General features: G+C 38.3%; 1 protein-coding gene across 1 annotated transcript in view; it reads right to left on the bottom strand.

The window, feature by feature from the left end:
* LOC121405851 (sialidase-4-like) overlaps positions 1 to 17,448 on the bottom strand; it is a 34,851-nt gene that overhangs the window by 3,058 nt on the left and 14,345 nt on the right. Inside the window, 9 exon segments of the mRNA XM_041596823.1 lie at positions 93 to 287; positions 1,422 to 1,564; positions 6,108 to 6,194; positions 7,855 to 7,948; positions 10,935 to 11,070; positions 13,022 to 13,059; positions 13,061 to 13,193; positions 14,927 to 14,966; positions 16,562 to 16,830. Coding sequence (XP_041452757.1) covers positions 93 to 287; positions 1,422 to 1,564; positions 6,108 to 6,194; positions 7,855 to 7,948; positions 10,935 to 11,070; positions 13,022 to 13,059; positions 13,061 to 13,193; positions 14,927 to 14,966; positions 16,562 to 16,796 — 1,101 coding nt within the window. The 5' untranslated portion in view covers positions 16,797 to 16,830.

Below are 17,448 nucleotides of genomic sequence, written 5' to 3'. Positions count from 1 at the left end.
TACTCGGCAGCTCTAATACACTCGGACTGTGCTTATGGGCATTTAAACCCAAAATTAGAAGAAAAAAATCTTAAAAATGCAGCTACACGTACCTGGCAACCAGCAGCTTTTGCAGGAATGACAAATTTCTCATCGGTTAAAATATAGCCCGGTTCTACAAGCTCTCTGGCTAGACGCCCAGCCCCAAAGGTCTCGCCCCCATTTTCGCTGATGGCAACGACCCGCGTCAGATCAGCGTGGAGGGTTCGGCCATTAATACAAACATGGCCCTTATCAATCTCCACAGCCTGCGGAAGAACGAAAGACCAAAAGAAAAACATTAATCAATGATGAATGTTTATGAGTGCAATGGACAGAATAGAGGTGAAAGATACATGTAAAATGATCCATTCAATAGGGCGTAGCCGAGTTGAATAGATCATTCATTCCATCTTTCATCAAAGTATTCTGTCCATCGCACAAATGAAAAACATTCATTATTTGGTTTATATGACTTCCAAAAATAGATCTTTTTCATATGAAAGTTATAAATTTTGATTCAAAATATTCTCATGCAGACGGGCTCAGTCTGTTGATCGTTGCTTACATACAACTTGCACACTTGGGCAAAATTGTATGGATCTACAATGCAATATGGGCTATATCAAAGAACCAATCAAATGATAAGGATCTATTTAGGTGTCATATAACTGCTGACATTCTTGATCAAAGGAAATTACCAATTGAATCATTAAAGGATATTACTATCTACCTATCAATCCACCCACTTCCCTCCCTCTCACCCCCACCAACCCACACATCTGTTCATCGATCCATCCAACCACCCACCCACCATCCATCCATCCACCCGTCCGTCCGTCCGTCCATCCATCCATCCACCCATCCATCCATCTACCCATCTATCCATCAACCCATCCATCCATCCATCTACCCATCTATCCATCAACCCATCCACCCATCCATCCATCTACCCATCTATCCATCAACCCATCCATCCATCCATCTACCCATCTATCCATCAACCATCAACCCTCCCACCCATCTATCCATCCATTTATCCATCCATCCACCCACACACCACCCATCCATCCACCCACCCATCCACCCACCCACCCATCAATCCATCCACCCACCACCTCCCACCCATCTATCCATCCATCCACCCATCCACCACCCTCCCACCCATCCATCCAACCACCCATCCATCCACCACCCACCCATCCACCCACACCATCAATCCATCCACCCACCCACCCTCCCACCCATCAATCCATCCATCCATCCACCCACCATCATCAACCCACCCATCCATCCATCCACCCATCTACCCAACCACCCTCCCATCCATCTATCCATCCATCCATCCATCCACCTACCCACCCACCCATCCAGTTATCTCTCCTCAAATCTTTAATACTCACTGTTGCTTCATTTCCATGGATCGGTCTCCAGAACGGGTCCACCCCAAACGGTATCCTCCCGCCAAGGAACCAGGTCTCACCGTTGTCATCACTGGCGATCACATTAGCATAATTGGTGGTGTTGTGAAAATTATCAAGATAATCTGGAAAATAATAACGATACATGTACAATGTGTAAAATCCACTATGCAGAGTGCCCAATGTGCAATCAGACCACTTTTATAATAAAAATTATAATAGGAGTGGGCTATTCATGGGCAAACAATTCAAAAAAACTTTTTTTTGAATTTCAATGTGAGAACAGTTTTTTTTTATTTTGTAATGTATCTCAACATGAAATGAATATTTTTTGTCTCGGGTCCGAGAAAAAAGTGTGCCAGGCCAAAATCCAAAATGGCCGCCAAAACCCCCCAAAATCACAGTTTTGGCCACAACTCCTTTATTTGGTGGTCTTTTTCTTTGGTTTTGGTGTCTATTCATATATGTGTTTGGGGGCAGGCAATTTGTTTTTCCTATAATTAGTACTTTTAAACCATTATTTGTAGGGTTAAAAGGTAATTATACCTAAATTCTCAAATTTTTATAGCCTTTTTTTCAGCCAAAATGTAGGTTTTTTCGTCCTGGGATTTGGATATTAGATGATATGAGGTCAACAATAGCAAGCAGCTTCATAGCGATATCTTGCTTTTATTCCACTACTATGGGTTTTACGGATATTTGTGAAATATATCTTATTTAATAAAATATGTTAATTATCCATAGAGGATATACAGTATACAATGTACATACTGTTACTGTACATACTGCGCTGCATAAATGCATTGGCCACCATGACAAGGCCTGTATAAAAACTATAGTGTTATTCATGTAGAAATGTGCTGTTAGGTTTAGAATTAGATGCCCAGAAATTGAAGATATATTTGTCTCAGACACTGAGGACATGTTTTGTCAATGCTACATGTAGTTCAGGGAGACTCGAGGAGAAAGGTAATTAACCCCACATGGCATTTACATTGTAGCTTATTATGGGCCCTGTTGCGTAAAATTTACCATTATGTTGACCTAACTTAATGGTAACTTGCATGGAATCCTTGGTTCTGATTGGCTGTTGATCAACATTACCATGATAGTTACCTGACCCGGGTGACCCCACAAATAGGACGGTTACTTAGACACCACAACCAGGTTTAAAAAAAGCATCCAAATAAAGAAGATATGGCTACATGAACTTGTAGATATGTGATATTTTTATGTGTAATTTATGTTGCTGGTTTAAACATGTACATCAGCTGACAAGCAATCAAATTCAAAATTCACAATCTAATTTAAACCTTAGGAGCTTATTTCTATTACACTATACAGGCCTTGTCATATGTCATGGTGGTCAATGCATGGATATATATGCAGTGTAGTACTAGTATGTACAGTAACAGTACATTGTTATACTGTATAGCCCGTATGGAAAATTAACATTTTTTATTTAATAATAAGATATATTTCACAAATATCCGTAAAACCCATAGTAGAGGAATAAATGCAATATAGCTCTAAGAAGCTGCTTGCTATTGTGACCTCGTACCATCTAATATCCAAGAACCCAGGACGAAAAAACCTACTTTTTGGCTGAAAAAAAGGCTATAAAAATTGGAAAATTTAGGTATAATTACCTTTTAACTCTACAAATAATGGTTTAAAAGTACTAATTATAGGAAAAACAAATTGCCTGCCCCCAAACACATATGAATAGACACCAAAACCAAAGAAAAAGAACACCAAATAAAGAAGTTGTGGCCAAAACTGTGATTTTGGGGGGTTTTGGCGGCCATTTTGGATTTTGGCCCGGCACACTTTTTTCTCGGACCCGAGACAAAAAATATTGTCATTTCATGTTGAGATAAGGTAAAAGGAACACATAAAAACTGTTCTCACAGTAAAACCAAAAATCACCATTTATAGCCCACTCCTAATTATAATAATGATAATAATAATACTGATAATAATAATAATAATAATGATGATAATAATGATAATAATAAATAATAATAATAATAATACTACTACTAAATAATAATAATGATAATGATAATAATAATAATATATAATAAAATAATAATAATAATAATGATAATAATAATAATAATGATGATAATAATAATAATAATAATAATAATAATAATGATGATAATAATGATAATAATGATAATAATAATGATAATTATAATAATAATAATAATAATATTGATAATAATAATAATAATGATAATAATAATGACAATAATAATAATAATAATGATAATAATAATAATAATAATGATAATAATAATGATAATATTAATGATAATAATGATAATAATAATGATAATAATAATAATAATAATAATAATACTAACAATAATAATAACAATAAAAAATGTGTGAATGCGCCAAACCGACTCTGCAGAGTGCCCAAGGCACAGTAAAAGAAAGGGAGAGAAAACAGTACAAATACATAGATTAATCAAGGAACAATTAAGATTCTATTAAGAAGCATTGAACATTGATTGATTTTCATGTGCAGGGTCCCTGGGGACCTGTCTTATAAAAAGTTACGATTGATCCAATCAACTGCGTGTACATGGAAAACGATCAGTGTCATCATTTTTTTCTTCAGGAAATGTGCACAACAAAAAGGAGCATATTGAATTGTCAAGACAGCAATGAACATATGAATTTACGTCATATCTAGAAAATATTTCGAACATTCATTTGAGATGTTGATGTTGCTGGATTTCCTTTTTTGTGATTGATTGGACCAATGGTGTGTGGTTGATTGGATCAATCGCAACTCTTTGTAAGACAGGACCCAGATATCACTTTCAGCTTGGAGTGCATTTACAGGACGTTCGTGACCAGCCACCCCAACACGGGTCGTGTGGTCTAGTGGTTAGAGCATTGGACTCACAATCGCAAGGTTGTTAGTTCGAATTCTCACTCTGCCATTGCCTCCATGTTGATCCCCAAGAGTAATATCTGTCATCTATAAAGTCAGCCACTATGACTGATTAACCTAGACATAAAAATGTCTCCTAGGTAATTGGTTATATACCAGCTTGGCGTTCACCAGCAAAAAAATGCTGTCCTGCCAAGTTTCTACAAGGAGTTACCATAAACAGAAACAGAAACCAACAATACAATGCCAAGGCAGTTTCTCTAAACCCTATCTAGGCCGGGGGGGGGCCCCCTCAACGAATTGCGCGATATTTTCGGCATGAAAATTTTTTTGACCGGGCTGCTCGCTGAGTTTTTACTTTCAAGTCTTGTGCAACTTTTGAGACCAATTTTGCGTCACCCGGGTACGTGGTTCCGAAATTACGCAACATTATGTAAGTGCATGTCAGACCAAAAATTGCTCAAAAACGTGATTTTGTGTACAAAGTCAATGCAAATTGTGTTTTCAACCAAACTTCATAAATGTATGATTATTTTAGTTTTGCTAGTCTAAATTTTTTCATGTTATGATTTTTATGATCACAGAAGAGTCCCAACAAATTTCATTGAAAAAACAATGAAAAACAAAAAAGGTAAAAAAAAAACAAAGAAATATATAATAAATTGCAAAAACAATATAATACATAAGAAAATGATTTGATATCACAATTTTTTTCATGTATTCTTGCTAAGGACACCACAAAGAGTTTCTATACCAAAAATGAGTACATTTCGAGCTTTATTTAGGAAGTTAGAGGAAAAAGTATGATTTTGCATACTAATTACGCATAAATTAGCATAATCACTAAATAGCGATTCGCATGAAATAAAAAATTACTATACAATCTTGTAGATTATGTCCCAGACAACCCGCGTGCCAATTTTAGGCGCGATCGCGCGGTCGACGGCCGAGATCTTAGGGGGGGGGGCCTGGGAGGCCCCCCCCGGCCATAGGAACTCCCAAATACCCCGGCCTTAGATAGGATTAACATAGCTATAATAGTTAGTTGTAGTCTAAACTTCAAAAAGCAAAAAAACAAAGAAAAAGAAAAAAAGAGGACTTATCTGATAGAGTAATTCTACTTCTCCATACCATCAAAATGTCAGGTTGCAATGTTGGATAAAAAACATGATACACACAAGCTTCTTTGACACAAGTTATTACAGACTGCTTGGTAGATTCATTGAGATTACACAGTGTGCACATCTCATGCTTGAGTGAACCCCAAATTCAAACATTTTCTCCTCATATTTTGAAGTTTCCGCTTAGTTCCATCTGCATTCAATCAAGTATTTGTGTGGGTTATTGCTGAGCAACCTTCACAAGCTATGTATCATCTGACAGCTTAAGATGTGCTTTTTCAAAGTTTTTACGAAATGTAAGTCTCAAAATTTATTTTGGGCAACTTATTCTTGGTTTAGGGGTGGCTGCAACTGGCAAAATTATCTTTCAGTGCTACATGTCCAGAGGGTTCCAGAAGACTTGCTTCAGTGACAATTGCTCTGCTGTACATTCCACACACTAATGGAATGACCAGCCTCAACCCTGGATTTAACACTATACCCTTTCCTTAAACTAACCCTAAACCTAACATAAAACCATACTGCAAACCTAATCCTAACCCTAAATCTCAGACAAAACAAAGCCCAGAGCAACTGTCGTCAGATCAGATGCTGTGTCATCGTACAGAGTAATCAATAATATGCCATTTGACTCACGTAATAGTGGTCCGACCTCGTCTTTGACGAAATAATTCCCAGCTACGAGCAGTCTTCCTGATTTCAGCTGAATACCATGCCCAGGTCCTGATGAAAAAGAAAAGAAGTTTAATTCATTTCAATCACTGTGGTTTTAAAGACAATGGGTGATTTCAAGTACGGTGTTGGAATCTGGTGTTGTGACAACACGAACACCAGCCACAACACCATACTTGAAATCAGGCTGGTGTTGGGATTGACCTCGGAAAATATGTTGTATTTCCAGCAGTTTGTGATGAAGGATGGTGTTGAATGTCGTCTGCTGAACCATTCACTGCGGCTGGTGTTGACGATCTATGTGCCATTCCCCATTCACCAACACCAACCCAGGGATTGGGAAAATCATCATTTCAAGTTCGGAGTTGGAAATATCAAGCTCGTGAACAGGCGGCGAACACATATAATTAGCTTTTACAGTTAAGATTAGTACAAATCATTTGAGCTGTATATATTTTGATGAAGAAAACATTTGCTCTTTCAAATTCTTGAATTGATCAAAACATTGGTACATGTATACTGTACGATGAGAATTTAATGCATTCTCTCCGATTTCATATTCGTCATCGAGACTTCTTGCCTGAAGTTGAGATTATTTAGCAGCGCATCGCAGAGGCGTGACATCATGTGCTATCGACAACGCAATCGGTATCATTCCTCTAAACCCAGCTCGGTTCAGCAGACTTTTTACGCTCTCAACACCAACACCATCACCGAACATCGCGAACTTGAATCACCCAACGTAGTCCCGAGGCTCAAATGCATATCATGTACAGACATCATAATTCAAAGATTTTTGGAAAAGTATATACATAGCACCAATAATGTAGGTCTATTTCCCATTCATCAAATGTCTGTGTCAATTATGTATCTACAGTGGTAGAGCCAGTCACAGAACATAGTGAATCTAGTCTCACTACTTCAGACTTTGTAATATGCACTAGAGCAGCGCTTCTCAACCTCTTTTTACACGAGGACCACTTTGACTCTCAGATTTTTTCGAGGCCCACCTTTGAAATTTTAAGAAAATGTGTCAAAAATGTTTCGTGAAATTTGAACACAAAGCTCTGAAGCACATCTGAAACAAACAGTTTGAGAACTAATCTGCATTTGCAAATATCCGGTAAATGGGCAACAATTAACTACATACACAATATTCATGCACATAAAGTTCACAATAAAGTTAGATCGAAACCACATACCTAAGCCTGCTTTAGTTTTGTTTGACCCACGTAGACGGATCGGACATACCGTGTTTGAACAGGTCTGTGAAAAGTCTATATTTTAATTTTTTTTTTTGGGTTGCGAGCAAGCTAGTCAGTAAAATTCAACAGCTGCTTCTTTCACGAAATGGTCTCCAGGGCCAAATTGCATAAAAGTTACTACATGTAACTTTTTTTTCTCCCTCTAGGGCTCTCGCAGACCACTGTTTGAGAAGCGCTGCACTATTGGGGATGCAAAACTCAAGGTCAATGCCTGCACACTACCCCCCCGGCATTCACCTCCCCCTCTCTACCTCTACCCCCTGTGTGTGTGTATTTGAATTTTGTCAGACGTGCGCCAATCAGATATGACTATTTACGTCTGGGACGGACCTTTAACGTCACCATCTGAAAAACGTGACCAGGGCTCGAACCTCTGCATCAATTTGTGACTTCCCCATGTATCTTGGATAACAGGCGCATGCAACAACCCCCTCTCTCTATCTTACCTGGTGCGTATAGTGCTGGGGGAGGTTTCATCTGTCCTAGCGTTGATGCAGTGATATCTTTGGCTATTGTCCACGTCTCTCCATTATCAAAACTCTGCCAAAGAAAACAACAGATGAAAATGATTTTGAATCCTTCCCATTCTGGGCTGTCTATTAAGGATGTAATGATGAATGAAAAATCTACTAATAATAATGATGAAAAAACCCCTCATTATTATATCACCAGACATCTGAGCTGGTTGTTAACAAGTGGAACGCCTCTGGCAGTCTCGCCTCCATTACATGACGTAATATAACAGCAGTGATGACTTTGAAAACAATAGAATGATTATTCACAAAAAAAACACCATTCATATAATAAAATACTATGTTCTTTGACCTTAACTGACCTTGATCAGGGCAATTCCACAGGTTGGTGGACACGAGCTTAAAAATTCAAATTCAATATTTCTTGAATTTTTTAATAATTTAAGTCCTTCATACATGATAGTTTCAGGAACAAGAAATAAAAAGTTTATTTTCATATGTATACTTTGGAAAAAAATGGTCAAAGTTGTGTCTTCCATTGTGTACCAAAATATAAAAAAATAGTTAAAAATGAAATATGCCTTATTACCATTTTTTATTGCAACAACACCCCACTTTATATATTTCTGAAGTTTAGAAGAGTCAAACTACTTAAAATACACAACCGCTATTCAAGTCAATTTGTAGTACTCATTCAAAATGAATATTGCAACCTGCTCAGGTGATGTAACGTGAGTAACCAAAAAACTGACTTGTTTTCTGAGAGAAAAATTCTTCACAGTTAATTGGTGGGATTTTGAATTCTCTTCCTTCAAACAATCTTTGACACAGTGATGACTATCAAAATCATTAAAAAGTACAATTTTTCTATAAAAATGATGAAGAAAAACTGTAACGTGAGTAACTTTGTAACATGAGTAACCATCATGTAATGTGAGTAACCAGTAAAAATTATTCAGTTCGGTAAAATTTCTGTGGGATGTGAAGTTTTAAGTCTCATGGTGAGTTGTGAAGTTATTTTTGATTAATTAAAAGCAAAATGAGCGTACATCTCTTTGATGCGACTCTTTGTTCATCAAAATATCAGTGGTCATACAATCACACAAAAAATTAAATATTAGTAAAAGTATTCACAATGCGAGAGTGCATTAGTAAGACTTGGTTTTGATTAACCAAACTTTAAAGAGTGTTCGAGCAACACATTGTAACCCTATCTAGGCCGGGGTATTTTGGGAGTTGATATGTCCCGGGGGGGGGCTCCCAGGCCCCCCTTGAGATCTAGTACTAGTACCGTAACTAGCACTCCTTCAACAATGAACAAGGTTATATGATATAACCTTGTTCTCTGTAACATCTCCATTCTCGAGGTCGGACATCCAGGGATTTTCACTCGCGAAAGTAACTTCCGTTTAACCCTATCTAGGCCGGGAATTTTGGGAGTTCCTATGGCCGGGAGGGGGGCCTCCCATGCCCCCCCTAAGATCTCGGCCGTCGACCGCGCGATCACGCCGAAAATTTGCGTGCAGGTTGTCTTGGACATAATCTACAATACTGTAACAGTAATTTATTTCATGCAAATTGGTATTAAGCGATTATGCTAATTTATGCATAATTAGTAAGCGAAATCATACTCCCCCCACTCCCTAATAAAGCTCCAATTGTTCCAATTTTTGGTATAAAATCTCTTTTTGATGTTCCTAGCAATGAATTTTACACACATTATTGAATTTTAAAGACATGAGTGTTGTTAACCATACATGGACAAAATGTAACGTGAGTAACCATATTACACTACTCAAAAAAAGTTAAGGACCACTTTTAAAACGTATGTAATTTTTTTTTTTATATACAAGGTGTTTCTACAATCAACAACTTCCTGACAACAGCAATGCCAAAGACACTGTCCTGAATGCCATCAAACACACTGTAATCAATTTGGTTTCAGTTGTTGCATGATGTCTCTCTCACATCATTGCATATCCTGAAAAGCGGGCCCATTGTGAAGTGGTACAAAAGTGGATTCAAAAGCATTTTCTGTCTTTAGTCTTTACAATCAACAAATTGCTGACAACAGTAATGCCAGGATACAGGTGTCCTGAATATCCTCAAACACAATGAAATCAATTTCAAACATGCAGTTCTTTCACGATGTTTCTCACATCATTGCAGTGCCCGTATAAAAGTGGCTTCCAAAGCAATTACTGTCTTTAAAATCAACAACTTGCCTACAACAGCAATGCCAAGACACCACCTAAGTGAAACAGATGTAGCCAGAGCCCTAGGATGCTCGAAGCTGGTCTCAGTCACGAAGAGTAGCCAGAGTGATGGGCTTCCACACACAGTGTCATTAGCAGAGCAAGTGAAAGACACCGAGAGACAGGCTATACTCTGAGAGACCCCGTAGTGGCCGACCAGTTTCAACAACCCCTAGAGATGATCGCTACTTGACGAATCTCAGTCTCCGCAACCGCTTTCACACAGTGCACGCCGCCTCAATAATGACTTCACTGCAGCAACTGGAGTGATTGTTTCCACTTTAACAATCCGTAACCGACTTCACAGAGCAAATTTGAATGCCAGACGGCCAGCTCAGTGTGTCCCACTCACCCCTGCTCACAGAAGAATTCGTCTCATTGATAGGTAGTGATAAGATGGAAAACCAGTCTGTCTGTGTGTATGTCTGTCTATTTGTCTGTCTATCAGTATAGGAGCAAGAATAATCTCACCATAACTAACTGCTTGAAGACACAATCCCTGATCAGCTTCCACTGACTAACCCATGTTGGTATCAGATGGCAAAATAGTCCGTTTGTCAGTCAGTCCGTCTATTCGTCTGTCTACAATTAACAGAGCACAATACATGTAATCTCACCCTTGTAACCATAACTAACTGCTTGAAGACGCCATCCCTGATGAGCTTCCACTGACTGACCCATGTGGGTATAAGATGGTAAAATAGTCTGTGTATCAGTCTGTTTGTCAGTCAGTCTGTGTTTGTGGCTGTTTGTCTATCTATTTGTCTGTCTATCAGTAACAGAGCAACATAATCTCACCCTTGTAACCATAACTAGCTGCTTGAAAACACCATCCCTGATGAGCTTCCACTGACTGACCCAGGTGGGTATAAGATGGTAAACCAGGAGAATCACATCCAGGACCTTGTCAACGATCGGCACAGGGTTCATGGCTCTGTCAACAGGAAAGAAGAAAGGAAATGGTTTTGAGCTGACACAGGAATCCAACGGTCATCATGCTGAAGGTTACGGCCATGACTATACGAGTAGAATTATATGTTTTGTATGCTGTGAACATGGACAAATATGTTTGTATGATACAGTCAATCTCAGTTTTGATTGCACTGTTGGAGATTGAGCATGTTTGTGCAGTACCCGTATGCTTTATGGGGTTAATAGAAATTGTGTGTTATAGCATAATCACCCAGTCTCCAAGGGAAATTTCCTCTGGTGACAACTACTACACCCTACATAATAATAATAATAATAATATAGAGTATTTCTAAAGCGCCAAATCCACATTGATTATGTGCTCAAGGCGCTGAAATATACGTGGTATATCATTATTACCCCGGCTGTAGCTGAGCGGCCATATAGGCGCTAAAGCATTCAAGGAATAAATCCTACCGGTACCCATACCCATTCACCTCACCTGGGTCGAGTGCAGCACAATGTGATTAATTTCTTGCTGAAGGAAATTACCGCCATGGCTGGGATTCGAACCCACGACCCTCTGTTCAAAGTCCGAAGACTAATCCACTGGCCACAACGCTCCACCCTACATGTAGTTCCACACACTTGAATTGAATGACCAATTTTAACCCTGGGTATAACACTATACAATACCCTAAACCTAAAAAAACCCTTATTTCAACCCTAACCCTACATCTTACATGAAATTAAGCCCGGAGCAATTTTCGCAGGAGCAAATCATCCCAACATTATGGCCCATATTCTGAAGTCGGGTTTAACTTAGACCATGGTCAAACTCTTTGCTAAAATTATGGGAAGCCAAAAGTGTCAAAATTTTTATTAAGTTGTATGTTTCTTATGTTTACTGTGCTCTTTCCTCATTTATCGATGGTGAAGACAATCATATATTTATCCTTCCTACATATTATGACTTGAGAGCCAAATGAGCTGAAATATGATATCTCAACTGTTAGTGATGTACATGTATGTAACCATTGGCTATCCATACTTAAACCCCAACTTTAAAACTGAGTTTAAGTTAAACCTGACTTCAGAATTGGCCTTTGCATTTAAACAGTAATAAGAAAGAAGCCCTGATTGGGCGCGTTGTGGTCTAGTGGTTCTGACTGTCGCCTTTCAATCTGAGGGACGTGGGTTTGATTCCCAGCCATGACATGTTTTCCTTCAGCAAGAAATTTACCCACATTGTGCTGCACTCCACCCAGGTGAGGTGAATGGATACCCGGTAGGAAGAAATTCATTGAATGCTTCAGCGCCTATTTGGAAGAACAGCCTTATGTCAAGCCGGCTTATGTAAAGCCGGGGTAGTATGTAACAGTGCTTTGTATACTCAGGCAAAAAGCACTTAATAAATCCAGTTATTATCATTACAATTATTTTCACGTTTGTAAACAAATCTACAACTTCTCGGTCATTTTGTGTAGGACGTTCCCCCAAAATATTATCAAGAAATGATCTTTTGAAAAATTCATTCCTGGGCACCGTCGCGTCACTCTGCCATCCAATGGTAACCATGTTCAACAGCCAATCAAAATTATGGATTTTATAAAAGAATCCATTGCGTAGCAAAGTTACTATAACAGTACCAGTAATTTTTATGCTAATGGGGCCCTGGAAACCATTTCATGAAAGAAGCAGTCTTTGATTTTTTTAATGACTACACTTGCTTTCAGCCAATCAGATGCAAGGATTTTAGTAGCTTATAACAGTTGTCAGTGAAAAATCACTATTTGCTACATGAAATGCTACCCCGTTCTAGGGCGCAGTCACATTCTTCCTACAGCTGCCGTAGGGCGAGTTGTAACAGACGTTTTGATATTTTTTATAACCTGTGGTTTGAATGAAAATGAACAAAAGGACCGTTTTCAACTCGCCGTACAGCCATCATAGGAGAAATGCAAGCGCACCATTACCTGTAACCATGCCTGGATGCCACCACCTGTAATTCACCCCCATTTGACCTTCCACCCTGACCTCTGACCCCTCCGTAGGACGATGTGGATGTTGCCGATGTCATGGCTTGTGTCTTTACGAGCTTCACAGAATGCAAGGAAGGTGTCCTTGTGGTGCACTATTGCAGGTATTCTACAAATGTTTGGAAACAATAGAGAAAAGACACTATAAAATTAAAGTATTATAACGGGCGGGTAAATTGCTAATTTGTCTACTGCCAACTCGTTCACTTAACACAAAGCATACTTCATTTAGGGGGTGTTGCAAGAAAATTAATATTTGTGATCAATTGCAAATATTCTGTTACAATTTTTCAACTGATAGATCAACGTTAGCTGTAGCAAATCAGATTAAACTTCTTGTTTCAAGGAACAAATTAGCAATCAATCACTAATTTGCAATTAACTGCAAGACATACATTATGATTGATTTAGGGACCAAAAATTGACTTGCAATTGATCGCAAGTTTCTTGCCACGCCCCGTTAGTCTCATGCCATTCTGTCCATCATAATTTCACCTAACAACCAGTTGGTCCCATCATCACTTCGTCTAATCACCATTTGTTTCATAACCAGTTGGTCTAATATCCATTTCATTTTCATTCATTTTGCACAATTAACACTTAGTCTAATTAGACCAAATGGTATATGGACTAAATGGCTATTGGACCAACTGGTTATTAGACAAAACAGCATTAGACTATTAAAATGAAAGTGAAGACTATGTGGTGATTGGACGAACTGATGGTAGACCAAATGATAGAAGACGAGTTGGCAATTAGACGAATTGGACCAATAGAGTATTGTTACATCAGAGATGCCAACCTGAACATAAACATTTCAGAATTTTAAAAGTTGAAAATCAGTATTTTGGTTTGAAGGAAATCAGTATTTTCAAAGAAGCATCATACATGTAGGGCAACACATAAAACTGAAACTTAAAAAAAAAAATTATCAGCTATGATAACCTTCATTCCAACGAGATGAACTTTAGAATGTTTCTCTTTATGTGTCAGAATAAGATTTTATTATGGGGGCAATTCCATAAAACAATCAACCTTTATGTACCTCCGACCCCCATTTTCCTCAAGTTTTACTTCACTTCATAAACTGACCAAGTCTGGGTCCTTTTAGAACATTACAGACCGTCAAAGGAACAAGAAATCAAAGACAGAAAATCTCATGAAGGTCCCACGTATAGGGGATTGGACGTACATATTTCATGGAATTGCCCATGGGTGATTTCTGTGACGTTCCACCCAGGGACCCCAAATCTCATTGGTCTCATAATGTACTGTACATGACTTTGAAGTCTTTTCCTGGGTTTGACAATTTTGTTGACCTTGGCTGCAGGCCATGTTCAATTGAACTACCGGTACACAACGTGAATACTAGACGACACTTCACTTCAAGCATACACACTCAATATCAGATGGTCACAGATTACGTTACATGCGAACTGTGCTATGAAAATAATGTGATCATATACATGTACTATAGAACTACATCGTCTAGATTCCTTCATTATATGCCCATACAGACCAATCAGAGTCATATCTCTATCTTTAATGTCTGAAGAAAAAAACACTTTTGAAGAGTGTGGTCATGAATAATTATGAGGTTGGAATTTAATGTTCCCCAAGAAAAATCTGCTGCACAAACTAAAAATAACAACATTGCAATGTGATAAATTTAGAAAAATATACTAATTTGGGGTCCTCTGGATTTCAAGCATTCATGCATTGTTTTTCAACTGACATATTTTGGGATTTATTCATCAATGTTATTCATGTACACTGTATTGTATTTGCTCTGAGGCGAAATAAAATCAATAACATCCCCAAATCGGAGATAAAATCACTTACCTAGAAGTATTATATATTCCCATTCCAGACTTGAATATAACTATAGATATAAAAGAAATTATTTATCAATGTTATTCATGTTCACTGTAAGTACTGTATTTGCTATGAGGCGAAATAAAGTCAATAACATAGAATGAAAAACAACAATAAATACTGGGAAGTAAATGCAATATTGACTCATTGTCATGTGGATTATGAATTGAGCAATGAAGAATGGACATTGGAGGGGAAGGGTTGGAGGGGGGAGGGGGGGAGAGGTAAGGAGGGGATGGGGAGAGGGGTAAACTTCTATGGAGACTACAAGGCCACAAGGTATATTGCCAATTCATCTACTGCCAACTTGTCCACTCACCACATGGTCTACTTTCATTTAGTCTAATGCCATTCCGTCCAACATTTCATCTAACATCCATTTGGTCCAATAATCATTTGGTCCAATCATCACTTCGTCTAATCACGATTTCGTCTATGATCATTTTGTCTCATAACCGGTTGGTCTGATATCCATTTCATTTTAATTCATTTCGCACAATTTAACACTTAGTCCAATTAGACCAAATGGTTTATGGACCAACTGGTTGATAGGATGCCATTAGACTATAAAATGAAAGTACACCATATGGTGAGTGGGAGAACTGATAGTAGACCAGATGATAGTAGACAAGTTGTGCAGTACCAGTATGCGTTATGGGGTTCATGGAACTTGTGTGTTATGGTAGACCAGATAATAGTAGATGAGTTGGCAATTGGACGAATTGGAAATAAACCGGCATGTAATTCCCCTCATTTCCATATAAGATTTTGTTAAAACTATTCCACAAATGTTTAGGAACTTGTAATTGATTTGTAATCAATGTAATCATATGTAATCATATTTAATTTGTTTATATTTATGATGTATGTTTGATTTGTATTTGTTTTTAATGTTGATAATGGAGATGGAAAAAATAAACTTGAAACTTGAATTTCCGTATAAAGGCATACATCTGTTTGGCACACAGGCGTGTATCCAGGTAGAATTAGCTCCTACACAGTTTCTCTGTCCCATATTTTATAGTCGATGATGGATATCCCAGGTGACCCAAGACCCACATGTATGATCAGGAACAAAACTCAGGCTTGTACATGTTTTGAAATGATTGACTGATTTTACTTGCCAAGTCTAACAAGAGCAAGGATAACATGTACATGTATTAAAATACCTTGACAGGATAGCCTATGAAAGCTGTGATGGCTTTATACTGGCAATAGGGAAAATATGAACATGCATGGATGGGTTCCATGACTGCTCTAAATCAATCAAATGACCAGATTCATCCCTGGATTTTACACCCTACCCTAAAACAAACCCTCAACCTACATGTAACATAAAACCCTATTGCAACCATACATTGCCACCCAAACCCTACATCTAAGATGAATTTAAGCTGGGAGCAATTGTTGCAGGAGCAATTGTCGTGACACCATTGTACAGAAACTGTTTGTACTCCAGAGAATTAGAAGAAATGCTATCGAGAGCATGATTTTATATGTGGCAGCCCTAAAAAAAATCATTAAGTTTGACCTCTGAAAGATATCCGTCGATGACAGTCACCGAATAAAGTACCAAGGACAAAAGTTACAGAGCATTCTTACCTTCTGGTTCTGTTTCTTGCGGCGTCATCGTCGCAAACATATCCTTGGTCTGGAGGATCTCCTCCTTGATGACGACGTCCATCGGGCCCTGCATCTGACGGACGACGATGACCACCATCATGACGCTGACGATGATGACCAGTAGCTGTGTGCTGATGCAGGACCGTACGTCCCGCAGGACTGCCTTGCGTACCCCCACCAACATGGCTCGAAGAAGCACCCGAAGGCAACGCATGGGATCAGACAGACTGCCTTAAAATCCACTCAACCTAGTGGAAAGAAACAATCATAAAAATGATTAAAACAATAAAATTGCAGTGATCAATCAAGGTTCCGTGACATTTGCTCTGGCGACAATTGCTCCGCTTTAAAAACCACATACTAATGGAACGACCAACTTCAATTTGATTTAACACTATACCCTATGATCTCAAACCAAACCCTAAAACTAGCATAAAAACCCTATTGCAACCCTATTAACCTATATCTCAGATGGAATAAAACCTGAGCAATTGTCGCTGGAGGAAGTGTCATGTCACCATTATTACACATTCTCTACACAACGTAGAATTTACAAGTACCTTACATAATCTGGGGCCCGTTGCAGAAAGATTTGCAATCAAACACAACTCTAAAAATCTTGCGCAACTTGATTTTCAAAATCAACAGAGTGCATTTTGGACTTGCGATTTGTTTTGAACTTGCGTTTAAACACAACTTTTTTGTAACGGACCCCTGAAATGAAAAGAACCAGGAATAATAGCCATTGTGCAAAAGACCATTTTATCCTGCTTTAAAAACAATGACATCTCAAAACATATCACCTACCGAGTGGCCATTTCCTTCAACTTGCTCGAGAAAAACAGTCTTACACCACAGATTAGAAA

Source organism: Lytechinus variegatus, chromosome 19 (assembly GCF_018143015.1).
Source record: "Lytechinus variegatus isolate NC3 chromosome 19, Lvar_3.0, whole genome shotgun sequence".
Classification (NCBI taxonomy): domain Eukaryota; kingdom Metazoa; phylum Echinodermata; class Echinoidea; order Temnopleuroida; family Toxopneustidae; genus Lytechinus; species Lytechinus variegatus.
This window is presented reverse-complemented; position numbering and strand designations above follow the sequence as displayed.